The 19,141-nt window shown below is 45.3% G+C and overlaps 1 protein-coding gene across 3 annotated transcripts in view; it reads left to right on the top strand.

The window, feature by feature from the left end:
* The window catches only part of LOC144818798 (phospholipid-transporting ATPase ABCA1-like), a 3,252,877-nt gene that overhangs the window by 507,503 nt on the left and 2,726,233 nt on the right, over positions 1-19,141 (top strand). For all 3 annotated transcript variants that reach the window (XM_078676562.1, XM_078676560.1, XM_078676561.1), the window contains exon 6: positions 13,187-13,314. In XM_078676562.1, coding sequence (XP_078532688.1) covers positions 13,187-13,314 — 128 coding nt within the window. The remainder of the gene's footprint in view (positions 1-13,186; positions 13,315-19,141) is intronic.

Genomic DNA, 19,141 nt, shown 5'->3' with positions numbered 1-19,141 from the left:
CACTTTTTGTATTTTCACTAGACAGCCACAAACACAGGGAGGGTGGTTGTGACAGGGGACTCATCTGCATTCATCTGCATTCTGATAGCCTTCTTGGGCAGGAAGGTGAGAGGAACCTCACACTAGCATCTGAAAAGGTTGTGCCCTGCCCCCACACAAAGGAATGATCACCCCCCCAGATATCCCGGTAGACCGGGCTAGGATGAAAGGGGACCTGTGCAGGTCAAGAAGCTGCTTCGAAGTCACCATCCACTTCAATGGCACATTTGGGTCTAAGTACTGAGGCTCCGAACCTACCAAATCAGTACACTACTAGACCTGGAAATAACTCTGCTGGAGTAAAGATTGCTCTGCTGCAAGGATTGCCACTTTGCCTGACTGCTGCTCCGAAGGACATGCTTTCTGCTTTGCTGAGATGCCCTGCTGCCTGTTGATATCTACCCTGCTGAGGACAATGACCGGACCCATCTCACTTGAATCCAGAGTGACTCCAAGAGCTTGCTGGCTTGCCGCCTGTTTCTGAAGTCTCAGGGCCATCAAAGACTTCCTAAAACTCTGCGACAGCACCTGGAGTCTGCAATCTGTGAGCTCTGCTCTGTCAAGTGGTGCCAATCCAGTCGTGGCCATTGAAAAGACATTTCTGCAGTCCAGAACTATCGGAATAAATGGAGTAATGACTTTTCGCTGATCTTAACCAATGCATGGCCCTTCAATGACAACACAGGAGCCAATCACCAACATCGACTCAATGGACTGCGCGGCTCGACACCCATGGACAGTGTCCCTCGACAAAGATGCAGCTCTTGCATCTTAAAGGGGTTCATCGACAAAACTTTCATTGACTGTGTGGATCGGTGCCGATGCTACTCCTGCGTCCTCAGGATAGATGCCAATGCGGTGCATCCTCGACTCCTCGCATTGAGTCTTCGGCATCAATGTTTGCTTCATCCAACGTGCTTTTTCAGTGGACTTGCATTAGTCCTGAAGCCAGCCTGCCCTCCCTTGCGGTCAGCCTGAACTTTTGGATTACCCCTTTCAGCGTGACCTTTATTAACCTTTAAGCGCAATTGACTTCTAAGGACTATTTTTGATGTATTCTTTGACAATTCATAACTTTGGTTCTACTCATTGGTATTTTTGTCATTATGGTCTTCATTTTCTCACTAAGATATTCTCTATTTTTCTCAACTTTTGTGGAGCATTTACTTGGTGTTTTCATTGTGCTACTGTGTGTGTATGTTGCACAAATATTTTACACCATGCCTCCTTAGATAAGCCAGACTGATTTGTGCCAAGGTCCCGGAGTGTGAACACAGGTTATCTTCAGTGATAGCCATAGCTAGCAATCTTATTCCAAGAATATCTAAGTTTGTGATTTCTATGAACTGTATCAATCAGCATCCAACTGGGATAATGGGAATCGGCTAAACTCTGAGCCTTACATGTGATGAACAGGGTCAGTTCTGTTATTATTTGAGTAGAGCAAATTGAAACCTAGCTACTTGCATTCTCTTGTGACTTGTTTATATCTTCTACATCCAGTCTTTTTCTCCATATTCCATTTGCTAGTTTTCCTGCATTTCATCTGTACAAGGAACTGCAATGGTTGTGACACCAATGTAAGCTGCAGTGGTGACAGGGGGCATGGCTGTTTTGTTGCTCAATCTTGGTCCCATCACCCTTAGTTCACTGAATTAGTCTTTAATCCCACAAGGGCTTTATAGAGTAATGTCACCGAACATCTAAATTGTTGACCAAAAGATAGAATTTCCAATATCTTTAACTGATACTCCCAATCTATAGTGTCAAAGGCTTCCACTGTATCCAATGACTCTAATAGCTATTAACTACATGTTTCTGGCTTTCCTCCATTACATTTGCTGGCCTTTATAAATCCTTTATATATCCCCAGTGATTCTGCCTGGCATAAAGCTGCATTGTTCCTGGCTAATTAAAAATTATATCACCTGCTTTAGTTTGCTTGCCATTACCTTTCTGAAGATTGTAGTGTTGCTGTTTATTATAGAGAGCTCCTTGCCTGCTTTGCAATTAATGAACTTATTCTTTGGTTTAGGAATCATTATTTTCCCAGCATCTTGCTTCGAATCTGGGAATATCCTGTTTCCTCTGGCTTCCTCCAACTCTTTTTCCAAGTGTTCAGCCAGTATGTCCCCCATACCTAACATACTTCAGCAGGGAGCTGAACACCTTCGCCCCCCACCCACCATCCTACCTTTATTGGGTCGCTGATGCTCAGTAATATCTCCTCATTTGATACTGGCACATCTACTGAATATTTTTGATTGGCTATAAGTGCCTTCTGTGCAATACTGTCTACCTGTTCATCCAACAATGCAAGGTGTTGATGCTGCATAACCACACGTAGCCCTTGTAAGTAATCAAAGAATAATTTGTTGACCCCTTCCTGGGTGTTCGATGAGCTTGAAATAAAATCATGGAAGGTGGTGCTGCTGTGGGTTGAATGAAACTCATGGTTCTGGTAGAAGGAGCCAGTCCAAACCTCGAGATCCAGTGTTGTTGCACCGCGTCTTCACCGATAGTCCAGGCGTACCCGCTGTACTACTCGTCCCGATCCGGACCCCAAGAACCATTTTCCGGCCTCCACATACCGCCAATCCTCTAGCCTCTCCACCTCAATCACCTTCAGACACTGGATGCCTACCCACCCACTACTGGGCGCTACCTGCCCTTCTAATGCCACCACGTACCCATTGTGGCATCCGTATCTAATCTCTAAGCCCTCGGATCTCTTCACGGGGCACCTACGAATCTAGCATTTCGGCTCCTTCTTACAGAACCAGGAGTTTCATTCAACCCACGGCAGCACCACATTCCACGATTTTATTTTAAGCTCATCGCAACCCCCAGACTGGGTTGGAATTATCACTGGTCACCTGGGGCCTGCTCCTCCTCCTATTCCGACCTGGAACAGCCCTGAAGAGTCACAGGATAAGTCCTTGTGACAAAACACGTGTCGGCTGTTCGTTTTGTCCATATACAGTCGTTACCTTGTGATATATAAAAATCTTTTTCAAAACATACACTGGTGTTGACCACTGCTTTGTCAGAACCAAGTACATTCAAACCAACTGTGTAAATACCCTCACCACGTGTGCCCAGGACTGTGCTCATTTTCCAGTGTGGATCATTCGACCCACACAAATCCAGGGGTTGTCGGGTAAATCCCTCAACCTGGCAGCACTGTAATTACTTGAATCCTCATGAACATTACGCAAACAAGTCTGAGCGCCACTTCTTCTTGTCCTGACTAAAACCCCATCCCTAGCCCTTCCTGGGTGGTCACTAGCCGACCTGAAGAGTCGGCCAGTGCTGTCATGTGTGTGAACAGTTCTTACTTTTTCAGAAACCAGTGAGTAGTTTCCTAAGCATGTCACTCTCCTATATAACCAATGTGTGTATGAGGTCCGTGGATATTTCTTTACTCTAGACAGTAGTTTGTAATGTTAATAATAGTTTGGTTATAACTATTGCTAGTTATCTTGCTCCCGTTCCCATTTCTGTCCTCTTTTAAGTCCTGCACTTTTACCAGTGTGTGTCTGACACCAAAACATTTCCCTATTACACATTCTCATATCAGAATATTCATTGTGTCCCACACATTGCCCCCATATGTGCTTCTCCCTCCATTCAGTTCAAAATACGTTTGTAGCTCTTGTCTGAGTTAATTTCTGAATGGGGTATAACTCAGCATACAAAGAAGAAGTTGGCACTTCGTGGTGCATGTTCTGTTCCTAGTAAATGAGTAAAGTGACCTGCTTGGGGTATGATCAGGCAAGAGCCTGCACAGATGCCCTCTATGCACGAATTTAGCTGACAAAGAGGTTGTTACATAGAATGCATACAATTTCTAAACACTGGATCAAGTTATATCCTTCTATTTGATGTAAAGCCAGGTAACAAGTCATTTTTGCTCATTGCTGAAGATTAGCGATATTTCCCAATTCAGTTTTTCTTTTTCTCTTTCTTTTCTTATGTATGGTGACGTTCAAGCTCGTATTAGAAATTGAAGAGAGGACCCACTGGCTTCCTTCAACCAAACCCCCATTGCCCTATTAATGATCTGACTCTTGATTTCCAGGCGCGCTGAATGTAGGGGTGGGAGGTGCTACAGCATCCCAAGATTACCCTGCAGAAGGTCCACAGCGAATGAGAAATAAAGAGGGTTGTAACCTAGTTTGTATGTTGCTCTGAGCTCCATGACAGAGGTCGAGTATCCTGCAACGCCTTCTGACCAAATGCTGCTTATTTAAAACAGAGAATGAGGTTCACCTTTCCAACCACGGCCCGTGGAGGGAGTTACGGTGGGGCAGGGAGGCGGGGAGGGGGCGGGGCAGGGGCAGGGTGGAGGGTAATTCAATTCAATTCAAGATAGCTTTATTCGGTGTTTTGGCAAAAAACCATAAAAGCATGACATACAAATACAAAACGAAAAGCAACTAAACAATTTTTCTTATATATAAAATTTCTTACAATAAAACCTGTCATCAAGATAGAATAGATAAAATTCATTAAATTGCATATATAAAAGTTCTAAAATTCATTTGCAGGACTCTTGGAGTTCATACAGTCTGCTACTGTATACGTATTATCCGGTGTTTATAAGGAACATTATAATACGAGTTTTCAGTTTTATGTATATCCAAGAAGACCTATATATTTCCCATGGACCCCCTACATTTTACGGTAAACGTCAGGAATTTTATCGCTGTCACTATGGTAACTTCATCTTGCAGCATGTATAATCTAAACAGTGCGGTTTTACAAGTTCTTACACCCCATGACTTTAGCAGTGGTAACAGATATCTTTTTCTCCCCCATTGATAATACTTACAGAAAAATATACAATGTAAATTTGACTGTCTAGATAAGTCATCACACGGGCATTTTTCCATGATTGCAGACCAATCATTTGTCATGGGGAAGGATACAAGCCTATAGAACGACTCCGTCCTCATTCGGGTCAGGAGCATTCTATGGTAACATGAATAGGTTGGTGCTAAATAAGCATGAATACCCGGACCATGTAAGATGTTACGATGTGCTACTATGGTAGATTTGTGCCCGTCTAAGTACCATCTTCGTTCTGTCAGTAAATCCAAACATGCCATTTTTAGGGATTTTTTTGATATTTGTGAGCATGTTATGGGGTTCGAATAGAGATCTGGTTTACCAATAGAAAGAAAGAACTTTTTCACATAGGCTAGCCATGGTTGTTTGGTGGACGCAGAATGGGTTAAACAGTCGTTAATTACTTCCCTATTGAACCCTGTATCCTCGCATGTCCAAATCTTATACCACAGCATTACTGGTGCTATTTTTATCAGGTCTATAATATGGACTCTGTCCAGTTCATTGTGGCACACAGTAGTGGACGTGGAGCGAGGAACTGAAAGTAGGTACCTAAGGAAAGCATTTTCCACTGTTTGGATCTGCGTACTATCTGCGATGCCCCATACACCCGCCCCATATACGGCGGTAGACACGCATTTAGCAGCATATATCTTCAGTAAGATGTTCACAGGTTTCCTGCCCAATCTTTTAGCAAAGTGTTTAAGAGCGCCTATTGTGCGGGCGAAGGCTAAGTTCCTCGAGGTTATTGCTGGGGACCATGTACCCTTATTATTAAATGTAATTCCTAGATAGGAAAAGGTTTTGGTCCTCGCTATCTTACTGCTATTAACAAAAGTTTTGCAGTCTGGTATGTTTTTCCTCAAGGAGCATGTCATTGTAAATGTTTTCCCCTCGTTTATCTTTAAGCCTCTCGTGGACATGAAGGATGAGAAACCCGTTATGGCTTTCTGGAGACCTATCTGTGTGCGGGCCATAATCACCGCGTCATCAGCATACAGTAATAAAGATACTGGGGTACCATTTATTTTGGGATAATCAACTTTAAGATCATTTAAAACGTCTGCTATCTCGTTAATGTATAAATTAAAAAGGAAAGGCGCAAGGATGCAGCCTTGACGAACACCTTTTGCTATGGGGAATTTTTTTGTTCGCTCACCATTTTTCCCGTATCTGACCGCTGCCCCCGCATCTCTATATAGTTCCTGTATAAAGTGTAGGATATTTTTATCTATTCCCAACTTGGCCAGAGTATTCCAGAGCACATCATGATCAAGGCAGTCAAAAGCCGAGGATAAATCGACAAAAGTAAGGAAGAGATTCCCTTGCTTCTTGCTAATGTACTTATTTATTATTAGGTTCAAGTTTAAACCCTGCTCTACAGTGCCGACTCCAGTTTTGAAGCCATACTGTAATTTGGAAAGAATCCCTTTATTTTTGGACCAAGTTTGTAGTTTAGTTAACAAAATTCTACCTGCCACCTTCATTAGTGTATCCAACAGGGAGATGGGGCGGTAGCATTTTGGGTCCTGTCTGTTCCCCTTTTTAAATATTGGAATAATTATGGCTTCATGCCAGGAGTCAGGAAAACCCATTATGCTATACGCATTTAGTACGTTTGCCAGTAATGGGGCCCACAATTCTACGTTGCCTTTAAATAAGTCAATGGGGACTCCATCTGGGCCGGGAGCTTTTAAATTTGCACTCTGTGAGATTGCTAATTCAACCTCAGGAGGGGTAAAAACTATATTTAGGGGGAAACTATCTTGCGTCGCCAATTGCGAGTTCTTCCTATTGAAGAAGTTATGTTCTGGGGTCATGTTTATTGCCTCTTTTTTATATAGCGAGGTGAAATAGTCAACCCAGGCATCTTCCATTATGGCTATCTCCATTGAATCTGCCTTGTTGTCTGTGGAGAAAAAAGGGGCATTAATCTCCTTCCAAAAAGAGATATTATCCCTTATGGAACTTGCCTTTACTAGGGCTTCCCAAGCCTGGTTTTTGAGTTCATCCTGTCGTTCGCGTAGCGTCTGCTTATAGGCACGTCTTGCTTGCTTAATCGCACTATTATCCTTTGGGAGTGTCTTTAAAGCCTGTACAAGATCTTTGTGGGCTTTAGAGCAGGCGGAATTAAACCAGCCATGTTCTCTCTGTGCTATCCCTCTCTTTAATTTTTTTGTTAGTTTATCATTTATAGTGGCAGTTATGCTACCATACGCCGCTATAATTTGTTGGGGGGTGGTGTTAGGTTCTAGACATGCCATGAATTGCTTCATTTCTTTCTGGACTAGATCTTTTAGAAAAGTTATAGCATTGATTTTTCCCCACTTTATTGCATACCCATTTTTCCTTGCCAGTGACACCGAATGACCATGAAGGATACTCGGTATGCTTAACTCGGGACTCTCGTTCTTCTCGATAGAAATTGTGGTGCTGATCGGGAAATGATCGCTTAGTGCCAAGTCTTCCGTATTGAAAACCCCCAGGCAGCCCTGATTCTTATTGGTCACTAGGATATAATCAATTGTGGTTCCTGACCCCCGACCAAAGAATGTTGTCTGGAAGGCTACGTAAGGTTCACAAAGTTCGTTAGCGAACCCCATGTCCCAATCATGCATTAGTTTGTTAAGCATATTCCCAATAATGGAGTGTTCGAAATGTGTGGTGGGGTCTCCTCTTAAGTTATAGATTCCACAGTTTTTTGTGGCACTATAGGGGCATAGGTGGCAATTATAATCGCCTACTACCAAAATACAGTCTGTGTTCTGGTTACCCATCAAGAGCATTGCATTAAGCTCCGCTATTAGGGCTTTGGGCTCTACTTTAGGGGCATTTATATATATATTCACCACAAAGAGGGACCACCCCTTTGCTTTGACTGTAAGTCCCTGCAAGGATCTAGCCACTTCTACTGTGGATCCACTTGGCACATATGTAGTCAATTTTATATTACACAAATTGGAGGTAAAGATGCATAGGCCCCCCGACCCTCTACCTCGGTTACCCTGTATCGCCGGGATATAGTGGGTGCTGAAGCCCTCAATATGGGTTTCCTCCTGATCCCAACATTCCTGTAGGCAAACTATATCCTGTTTTGCCATAAATGACAGGAATGGGTGGGCCCTTGCTTTATTACTCAACCCTGCAATATTCCAGGAGGTAATTTTCAAATTTAATTTGTGTCGGCTGGGTTCTGTTGCCACTATCTGGGGAGTTGGGCTCTCAACGCCCACTAAATTGAGTCCTTGCTCCCTGTATGTTTGGGTGGAGGTCTGCGGGGTTGTGGGGGTACGAAGTGTATTCCGTAATGGAGGATCAGATGTATACCCTGCTGATGGACTATTAGCAGTAACAAACTGCTCTACACTATTACAGGTTTCTACAAGAGTGCCAGGAATTCTAATTTTAGGGTTTATTGTCATTGTTGGTCAATCGACCATATCCAAGCAGTCGTACCTATTCCTCGTGGGGACCCCCCTCCAATAATCAGGGTGTGGGATCTCTCTTCTCGGTGGCCATTGATGATTGTCCCACCCTCCATTCCAATGGTTTTTGCTGTTCCTGTTCCTGCTTCTGTTTCCATTATAATCCCCCACCTGTGTCCAGGACCAGTCCTGTGCTTCCTCCCAACCATTTGTGTCACCGTAATTTGGGATATTTAGTGGGGGATAAAAAAAGGAAAGACGTTGTACGTCAACGCCCCCCCTTTTTTCTAAAGCTGGCCATGAAGAGATGTAATCAGCTGTTTCTGGGTCCTCACAATTTAGTACGATACAATCGCCCTTTAGAGTTTTTTTGGTTTCGCCAATCCAGAACACTCTCCTCATGGATACAATTCTACCATGATTGTATGGGTGAAGAGGTCTGTTTTGGCTTAACCACTGTAGTACCTTGTTACGGAGGGACCAAGGAGGTTCATCCGCACCATCAGCCAGCTCCGTGACCCCTGTAAGTATGACCGTATACGGGGTCGCCTCAGGCGGGAGATGTATCGGACGTCTATACCTTGGGGCCCTCCTCTCATTACCTTGTGACTGAGATGGTTGGATTTTTTGGGATGTCGGTAGGGTGTCCTTTTGTTTTACTGTTTGGCTAATGGACTCCACTGGGGCTGGGGTTTTTTGAAAGTTCCCGGTGGGGCCTTTCCGTTTTCCTGTCCCTTCTGTTATCACGGGATTTGGGGTGGTTTGTATGTTTTGCCTATCAATTTTTTGAGTTTCTACGTTAGGAACTCTTTCAGGCGGGTGAGGCTTGGGCTGAATGCCTGGTGGGGGCGGGCATTGCGCCTGCGTATTTGTGTCATTTACAGACCCGGAGCCCTTAGCAAGCGTACCCAATGTGTTTTGCTTAAATACTGGGACATTTAATTTGGCTAGTTGTTTCTCTATGATCATAATGCTCTTCTCTAGGGGTTGCAAATGATGTTTTAACAAACGCCCCATGCTATTCGTGATAAAGTCGTGTAATGTTATGCATGCAGAGCATGGTTTCTGTATATCTACTCCCAATGTATGTGTCCCTGACAGCTCTCTAGGGCAGGGGTCATGGGGTATCGTTATGCGATCAGCACCGTTATTAATAGAAATTAGTTGGCCTGGCAAGATGGTGTCAGTGGTGGATTTAAGAGAGGTCTTGGTGTTTTGCGGGGCTAGTGTTGCCTCATCTATGGTCTTATCCGTATTTTTATTTACCCTCTTTGCTATGGCGCCCTCCCGATTACCCATGGGGTCAAGGTCTACAATATCTACGCTGTCCTGTTCGTTTTGAGAGAATTGTAGATCTGGTGTGGTTTCCAAATCCTCACAGGAGTTAGACCCTAAAGAGAGTTGGGTAGCGGATAAATCAACGCTATTTGGGACTGTGTGAATTAGTACATTCGTGTTGTCCACCTGCTTCAGCAGGGGGGCAATAGGACCCTTTTGGGGAGTTTGTGCAGACGCCAGAGGCCCCATGGACGACCTTCTTGCGACCTCCAATTCATGGGATACCCTTCGTTGTAATATCTGTATGCTGTTGTCAATGACCTCATGAGTCTTAGTGATAAATAGGTCTAGTGGGCCGGTGATGTCAGTTAGGCTGGAGGTTTTTTTACTTCTAGTCCGTTTATTCATTATGAAATAGAATCGAGTGCTACAAAGCTTCTAGTGTATATGTAGTTAATACAATAGGGATAATCACGGTAAATCACAGGCAAAAATGGAATGTAGCTGTAAATGAAAATACCGTGGCCCAGTCCAGTCCTGCACAGTCTGTAACGGGCTGAAACGGGCCCGCCCTTGGCCCGGGCTTCGCCTCGCGCTTCTCCTCGCGCGCGTCCCGCGTTGCGTGTAATGCGCCCCAATTTATAGGGAGGTTAGTGCACGGGGGTGTTACCGCCGGGGGAAGAGGCACCAGGTGTAGGAAGCAAAGGCTTCTGGGCCTCGCAGTCCCCCGGTGCAGGCAGCCAATGGAGATTGGGTCAAGCGCTTGCTGGGAGCTAACAGCCTCCGTCGAGCACGGGAGAGCTCCCACCAGCAGCGCGACCTCGAGGTTATCAGGATGCAGGCGGTGAGTTAGCACGGAAAGCGCTCCTCGCTTCTGGTGCAGTGCAAGATCCCTCGCAGGCAGCAATAAGTTAGTGAGTGGCACCCGCGGAGCGGGTGTCACGAAAAGTTATTGGCGGCAGGTAGGGGGCGTTACCGCCGGGGGAAGAGGCACCAGGTGTAGGAAGCAAAGGCTTCTGGGCCTCGCAGTCCCCCGGTGCAGGCAGCCAGTGGAGATTGGGTCAAGCGCTTGCTGGGAGCTAACAGCCTCCGTCGAGCACGGGAGAGCTCCCACCAGCAGCGCGACCTCGAGGTTATCAGGATGCAGGCGGTGAGTTAGCACGGAAAGCGCTCCTCGCTTCTGGTGCAGTGCAAGATCCCTCGCAGGCAGCAATAAGTTAGTGAGTGGCACCCGCGGAGCGGGTGTCACGAAAAGTTATTGGCGGCAGGTAGGGGGCGTTACCGCCGGGGGAAGAGGCACCAGGTGTAGGAAGCAAAGGCTTCTGGGCCTCGCAGTCCCCCGGTGCAGGCAGCCAATGGAGATTGGGTCAAGCGCTTGCTGGGAGCTAACAGCCTCCGTCGAGCACGGGAGAGCTCCCACCAGCAGCGCGACCTCGAGGTTATCAGGATGCAGGCGGTGAGTTAGCACGGAAAGCGCTCCTCGCTTCTGGTGCAGTGCAAGATCCCTCGCAGGCAGCAATAAGTTAGTGAGTGGAGGGTATTAAATACTGACATATGGATAATTGCAGGTAAGTAAACCATTTAATTAATAAAACGAATTTCGTAGCGCGCCTTGCATCGGCGATGCAGTGCGCGCTACGAAATTCGTTTTATTAATTAAATTGTTTACTTACCTGCAATTATCCATATGCTGATTTTTAGCACCCACCACCCTGCCCCTCCCCCTCCCCCTCCCCACCTCCCTGCCCCACATTAACTCCCTCCACGGGCCGCAGCTGCACCTTTCCTTTCCATGACGACAAAGTGAGGGAATTTTGAGATGTGAAGCAAGTGATAGTCTTAACATTATTGAACTTTTCAAATGTTTCAAAACATATTAGCAGCAGGAAAACTTCAAATGAGGCACATAGCTTTTTGTGTTTCTCGGTGGTGATGGGAACACAGGTTTTAATAAAACCAAAGCAACCCATAACGCTTTACTAGTTTAATGCACAAATGATAAGTTTGCACAGAAATCTGATTTCAGCATTTTATTGTTTGTGCACTGCAAAGGTTTAGCAGTAAAGCTGCAGGACTGAGGCACATTTAGTGGTCCTTTTAAAAGGCCACTTACCAAACAGGAAAATCTGCCCCATGTAAAAACAGTACACCAGCACACCATGGTTTGTTCATTTATTTAGTGCAATCTGCACAGCACTGTACATTCACCAATCAGGCACCATTCTTTAGCCTAATGGACATCACTTATTTGCTACACTTTGTGTAACACTTGGATTTTTTACAATCCCTGTGGACTCGCAGTCGCAATTAATCGCGGGTGGAAGGGTGAGGGTTGCATGGGGACGTGGGGGGGGGGTGGTAAATGTAATAATCATTTTTAAAAACGTACCTGTCCTGTGTCCGGGTCCCGCATTTTCTCTGCTCCTGCTCCTGCTCTCCAGCCTCCAGGAGCAGGAAGCAGGCAGCCTTCCCCCCCCCCCCCACTAAGCCAATCACAACGATGCAATGGCAGCGTTGTGATTGGTGGGGCCGCTACCTTGCCAGGGGCTCACGGGGAGGCCATTTTTCTATGTAGGCCGCATTGAGAAACGACACAGTGCGCATGACTGGTTTGGGAGGACCCAAAGGGCTGACCAAACATTAATTGCGCCCTTAGGAGTGGGCACACCACTCCTCCCCTTCTTCGTTCTTGTAGTGTGAGAAGCAGAAACATAAAATGGTAGCAAGTACGATTTTATGTTTCGGCTTCTCGCACTGCGAGAAAGCAGTGGGGTGACGCTCCTCCACCCTAGTGGAGGAGCTGCCTCTGCACCTGTGATTTCATTGACATAAAATTGATGGGTGTACCCCCACTCTAAAAATCGTCCATTGATAATTCCATTACACAAATGCTGGCTTGGGTGGGAACCCCGACATAGGCAGAATCCTCATCTCTTTCAATAGGCTGTTTTGCTAAAATCAGACAGCAGAACTTGTCACTGGATACTGACGCGAAGGCTCGGGAGGAAGCATGGTAGAAGTCTAGCGAGGGCCCAGTCAGCTCAGATGTTGTTGGTGGGAAAGGGGACGTGGTGTGCGGTAAACCCGGGCCGAGGCAGTGACTGAACTACAATTAAATCAGTGACTTGGTGGAAAGAGAATAGGATGGCTTTTAAACGAACATACAATAGCATTGACAGCACCGAGATATTCAAAATGATTTTGTAATTTGTCAAATTAGCTGACTGAAAACGTAATAATATATGTGCTCAGCAACATGTATCCAACGCGCTTGTATTTTTAAATCGTTGACAGGTTACTTGCTTTTTCTGATTTGTGAAAACATAAACGTTCTTGATTTTCAGAAATCTACTATATAATTTTGGAACTATTAGAAATGTTTAATTTTCAAGCCATTGGAAATTGCACTGTTCTCAAGGAGAAAAACTGATATTCTCATACTTAGTCATGGAACATAATTTAAAATTACAAGATGAGCTACTCAAAACCTACACATTAAGTATGCCAGAAGAAATTATAGTTCATATGCAAATCAGTGTGATTAATTTAAACTATATATCATACAAATCTGAAACATTCTTTTTTCTCATTAGGAGGTGTGATTCCTGTAAAGGACATATTGAAAGCGAACCAAACATTCACCGTATTTCTGAAAGATGTATTGTCTGTGCCTGCCTCGGGCATCGCAAGCATAATGTCTGCATCTATACTACCGCAAAAGGTAAGAAATATATGCTATTGTATAAAGTCGCCTTCTCAATAGAGATGTCGACAGTGTCTAAGGCTGAGATTTGTACTAGCAATTGTGGTGGAACGTCATCTCAACAATATTAGGCGAGGAAGATGCTCTCAAATGAAGCAGAATGTTGGCAATATACTGCTCGATGTCAATGGCTCCCACCAATATCTGCTTTTGCATGTTCCAACTAAAAATGGATGTGATTCTATGTGGACTTGAGGCATACCACAGATAAAGGACAAAGCAGAAATCGGCATGTTTTAAATTTCACAAACTAGATTATATCTGATAAGAAAGTGGAAAACCGTTCTAGTACAGTACATAGTATACCATTACTAGGAGAGAGTGATTGCAGATATCCTGTGACCAATGATATTCAAGCATGCTGAGCGGTCTTGTAATATGATGGATAGGTATCTTCATCGTCAATCATCTTAATAGTTTTATTGAGGGTGTAAAACGAGAAAGCAAGTGCCCCAATTGGCAGGAGCACAGAAGATTTTTTGTGAAAATGTGAGTTTGCAGTTTGTCCTCGTACCATTTTTCCAAATAGCCATGCCTATGCTTTGAAACTGGTTCTAAATTTTGCGTATGATGAAGGTCCTAATTTACTTTTACTCTAGAGAAGAAAGTTGGATGCTTTCAAACACAACCTTTTGGATCAAAAGCATTTGCAATTTGAAGAATTTTAGTTGGCACAGGAATATACACAGTTGTTTACACCTTAATAGCAGATGGTCGTTGACCAGTGAAGGAAGCTGCATAGTGTTTATAATGTTCATTAGGCAAGATACATTGATATTTCGAAATTCTGAGAAATATGGAAGTTTTCTAGATGGAGGAGACGTGATATGGCCTTTATTTCCAGATATTGACTTTCATTATGTTATCCTTTCAGTGGAGAACGTGATTTTTTGTGACTAGTTTTTTATAGCTAACTTTTTGTCTCTAGAAAATGTGGTTGACACAGTGTTATAAATAACTATCAGTGAGTGCAATCAGTGTGCTTGCATTCTTAGGAACAAACATAGGAGCATATTAACAATATGCTCGTTAAAATTATTGCAGTTTTAGCGGCAAGAAACTGCAGCTAAAACGGTGATGATGGGCTTGCTAATATGTGTTATAGAATCCAATAGAAGCCCATGTTAGATGTGCTGGACATCTAACTTGGGCTTCTGATGGAATTCCGTATCCGGTAGCGGTAAGCGCGGTAGCCGTAAGTGCTGCTGCTAGCTAGCTCAAGGGCTGTGTGCTGCGAGTAAGCGGGAATTTCCCTGTGCCGCGTTTAGTTCAATTGACTTACAATCCTTATGGACGACTGGCTAAACAATTGGCTGTGTGTTTAAGGAGAGTACTACTAGTGATAGTCTGGGACGCTTTGTGTTTGAAAAATATAAAGGGTCCCCACGGAACACTTTTAATTGGCACCCGTTTGAGGAGAGTGATATGATAACCTTGGAAAGATCGTGTAACATCTAGTAACAAGCATTTACAATGCAACGGTTTCGCCTTTGACAAAGTTAGAGCTATTGGCATTGTAAATGACAAATTGTTTATTTAAACTCTTAAAACATGAACAAATGGCTATTATTTTTCTTTTGAAAATGTGGCAACCTGAGCAAGTGACCCTATGTATTTCCTCTTCTTCGCCTCGATCATTCTCTGATGTCAGGGTTTGGGTCATTTGGTGGGTGCTCATAGGTCAGGTCATGCTGTTCACCTCGCCACAGTGACCGGGCGTGAACACATTTCACCTCCTCTGCCTACCTGATCTGCTCTGCCGCACACAAGCGCCAATGGAGCCAAACAGATGGTGGGAGCCCTGAGGAGAGGGTGGGGGAAGGAAGATGGAGACAAGAATAGGTTTGCCACAAGGCCGATTTTTTTTTTTTTTTTTACTGGAATGATCAATATTTTTATTTCCTGGCAGACTGCAGTACAAAAATTAAGAAAAATCACCTTAATCCAGTATTTTCTCTCTTATCAGCGCATACTTAAAGCAGCAAACTAGAACTAATGTTAAATTATGTTCTAAGACTCCCTTATTGGTCAGTGACTGATAGTTAAATTAAACAATGGCAGAAACCCTGTGTTGAAAGTGAACACGGCAGATTTTATATAAAGTCCTTTTAAGTATCAGGCACGGGCCTTTGCAAAAACTTAAAACATGAGCAAAAGACCAGATGTTTTTCTCTGGGAAATGTGGCATCCCTAGGCAAGGAAAGGAAAGTGCAGGAAGGAAATGAGGGGCTGTAGTGAAAGATCGGGTGCTGGCATCCCGAAAAAGGGGAGGGGGGAGTAGTGTTTAAAAGTAGTCTGCTAATAACGCACAGTGGCTAAACTCACTGGCCTTAGGTACAACTTAGTCAAAAGTCGGCCTCACCTGGAGCAGAAGAGCAGGTTTGTGTTTTCCAGTGCTTAATTTGAGCCGGTGGTTTCGGGTGCTCACACCAGCACCTAATGTCTACAATGCTTGTGACAGTGTTCCACAAGGTGGCGATGCCTGGCTAAATTTAGAGAGATGATCACAACAACAGTTAAGTATTATTTTAATGGTCATTACCATCTTCCATGCTGCACCTACCTGATACAAAAGCAGCTCCAAGGGAAAGAGCCAACAGAGCCCAGAGCACAGACCCGTGCCTCGCCATGCTGCGTCACTTCGTTCCTATGAACACCTCTGGTCGGAAGCGGCGATGCTGGCGTCTGTAAGAGCCCAGGACAATGAAATGAAGTGCGTGAGTCCTGACGCTGCAACTCGGTGTGAGGGGCGGGGGTGTGTGGGTCGAATTCAAAGGCTGTGGCAACGCTGAAACCAGCGGGGGTCCTGGGGTCACGGCATCCCACGCAGACATTCGCCCTCCCTGCCCTGTATCCGTTGGCACGAGATTGATACTTCTCTGTGAAACCAGCTGTGGTTTCCTCTGTGCTAGTCCAGGTGCAGCGCTTACATAGATTGCACCAGTGCAGATAACTCTGCAGAATTATTTGCACTGGCCAGCCAGTGTAAGAACACATTTTGCATCAACTGTCAGGTGCAAAACGTTTTTTTTTTTTAAATGTCAGTAAATGGAAATGTTTTGGCACTGACTGGAAATGACATTGCAAAATTGTCCAGCACCTGTACGTTATATGCATTCTAGACTCTAACGGCCATCTGTCGAGCGAGCACAGAGAAATTCAACAACGTGCATCGCATTCTAAACGCTCGAAATGCCATGTCTACTCAGAGTAATGCCCTGCGTGTGGCCTCATCTCAAAACATGGTGCACTATGACGTCAACTCAGAGAGCGCCCCGCCCTGAATATGGCACCGAGTTCTGATGCAAGTCTTAAAAAGGCACTGACCATTTTCCATATGAACTATAGGAAAGAAAGCCTTGGGGCAGGAATTGGACACGTCCATATTGTCATAGGTGAAAATGGCAACTGGCGGAATAGAACTTTGAATAACAGCAATAAAAAGCACTGACAGCTACAAACCTTAGACTAAGGCGTTAAAACTTTTTTTTAAGATGCCTGTTCTACTATTGGATAGAAATGATAGTAAACAAGCCAGGTCCCGGGCCGGCCAGCCAATCACAGCGCGGCCCGGGGAATGACGTCACGGGGGTGTCCCGGGCCGGCAGCCAATGACAGCGCGGCCCAGGACAAAGGGGCGGGACTTAAAAAAAGCCCGAGAAATGCCCCCCAATCGCGTTTTCATGAGAAAGCGTGATTGACAGCCTCTGTCTCCCAATGGCTAGTCTCCATTTATGGAGCTAGCCAATGGGAGACAGAGGCGGAACCAAAGCCCATATTTAGGATCATGAGATTTCTCCGTGGGCGAAGCAACTGCTACGCAGTTGCAACGCCCAGGGCGAAACCTAAAAAATGCCCTACATGGATTTCTGCCTATAAACGAGAGAGATGGGAAGAGAACAGGGCGGGTCGTACAGCCGCAGGCTGGGGAACCATGGCCCAGGACTGAACCTTTTAATCTGCTTTGCTTTTTATTTTTCTTCTTCTGTGTATGATATGGTAATTGTTGCTGGGGGAGAAGCACGACTCACCTGGGCGAACGTCAGACTCCGATAGAAAACACACCTCACCCGGCTCCCTGGTACTCTTCGGAGCAGCCCTGTATTTAAACTTTCTCCTTCATTCATTCAATCATTCTTGATATGCTGGAGCATTTCATGTGTAAAGGGCGGCTTCAAAGCGCTTCCGTCATGGAAGCTCACTAGTCAAGATCTAGTGCACCACAACCCCACCCTATTAGCCGTCCCCTAGTGCACTGAAAGGCCCCTTGAATCTCAATAATGCCATGCAGTGCGCATCGTCTGCCTGCAGGGAGTGGGCCACTGTACATCAGCGCTGAGAAGCAGAATCAATGCGCCTTGCTCCCAACAGGTAATGTACTAGAAGCTTCACCTGCAATCAACCCTAACTGGAACGTGCTGTATGCGTCTTCTCAGCCCAGTGAAATGTCACAACCTAACACCGTGCATGCAGACACCGTGAGTGTAGTGGAATGCTGCTAGGCACCTCTAGTGCATCTCGCACATGACATGCAGAATACTACCTCACAGAAGAGGGAACAAACACAATTTAACTCCATTCATGCAGACACTGAGTGTAGTGGAAGGCTCCTATGCGCCTCCAGTGCACCTCATCCAGGCATACAAACACCGTGATTGTAGTGGAATGCTGCTAGGCGCAACCAATGCACCTCAGCCAGGCGTGAAGACACAGTGAGTGTAGACTCATTTAAATGCCTCTACATTCATTATTCTCTTCAGACAGCACACGTGGAACAGCGAGTTCCGCTTAAAGATGAAAGCTGCCCGATGCAAATGAACGCATAATAATGCTGCTCTGCGGGAGGCAGCGCCCACATTCCTGGGGTGGACCGGGGTAAACAGGCTCTTCCCAGGCAGCCCCGTTCTCCACCTCCATTTCCTTTTATGGGGAAAGTAGGTTTCAGTTGAAAAAATGATTGTCAAGAGATCTGTGGCTGCTGGGAGCGCAGGGGTGTGAGAAGCTAATCTCAAGGTGAGGCGCCCTCTACATGTTGACTCACAAGCACTTCCGCACCCATCACACAGATACACGGAAGCACTTCATTTTAATGAGACTGGGGCGCGCGCGACAATCTCTGCCTACGCGTAGTTCATGTGAAGGCAAGTGCATGCTGGCTTCCGTAGTTTTGTGTATGCAGCTCTAGCTTTAACTAAATCAAGGAATCCCGGAACATACACAGACCAAAAAGGGGCGTGGCCTGACAACCCCACACACGGAGTGCTCTCCCTCAACAATATACCTCTTACAGCACAAGTTACCCGCATTACACGGAAAGTGGACTGATGGGGTGTGTTATACCAAGTTACTGTAAGACAGTAAAATATGCATACATGAACCGCTCAGAAGCGCAGCAATGGAGGCACAAGTTACTCGCATTACGAACTGGATGGCCACTGTGACATAGTGGGATCGAGGTAGAAAATGTTAACATAGCCAGCCAGGCCCCGAGGGACAGACACTCAGAGAGCCCCAAGAACATCGCAAGGTGGGAAGGACCACCATGTTTCCCCAAGAAACCCAGAACTCGATAAGAAGCGTCCCAGTGTCATGGAGTCATCTTGACGCCCTTAACACACCGCGCGTCGTGTAGCTCACATAATACCAGTCCTTCGAAAGACAAGTAAAGCCCACCAGCCACACACAACCGAAAATATAGAAGAAAATATTAACAGCACGGACCCCACCAATTTTCCTAGTGAAACTGAAAGCCGTCGCTGGTCTGTAAAGGATGCCTCAAGACCTG

Source organism: Lissotriton helveticus, chromosome 2_1 (assembly GCF_964261635.1).
Source record: "Lissotriton helveticus chromosome 2_1, aLisHel1.1, whole genome shotgun sequence".
Lineage (NCBI taxonomy): Eukaryota > Metazoa > Chordata > Amphibia > Caudata > Salamandridae > Lissotriton > Lissotriton helveticus.
Note: the sequence above shows the minus strand (reverse complement) of the source record. Positions and strands in the feature narration are given on the sequence as shown.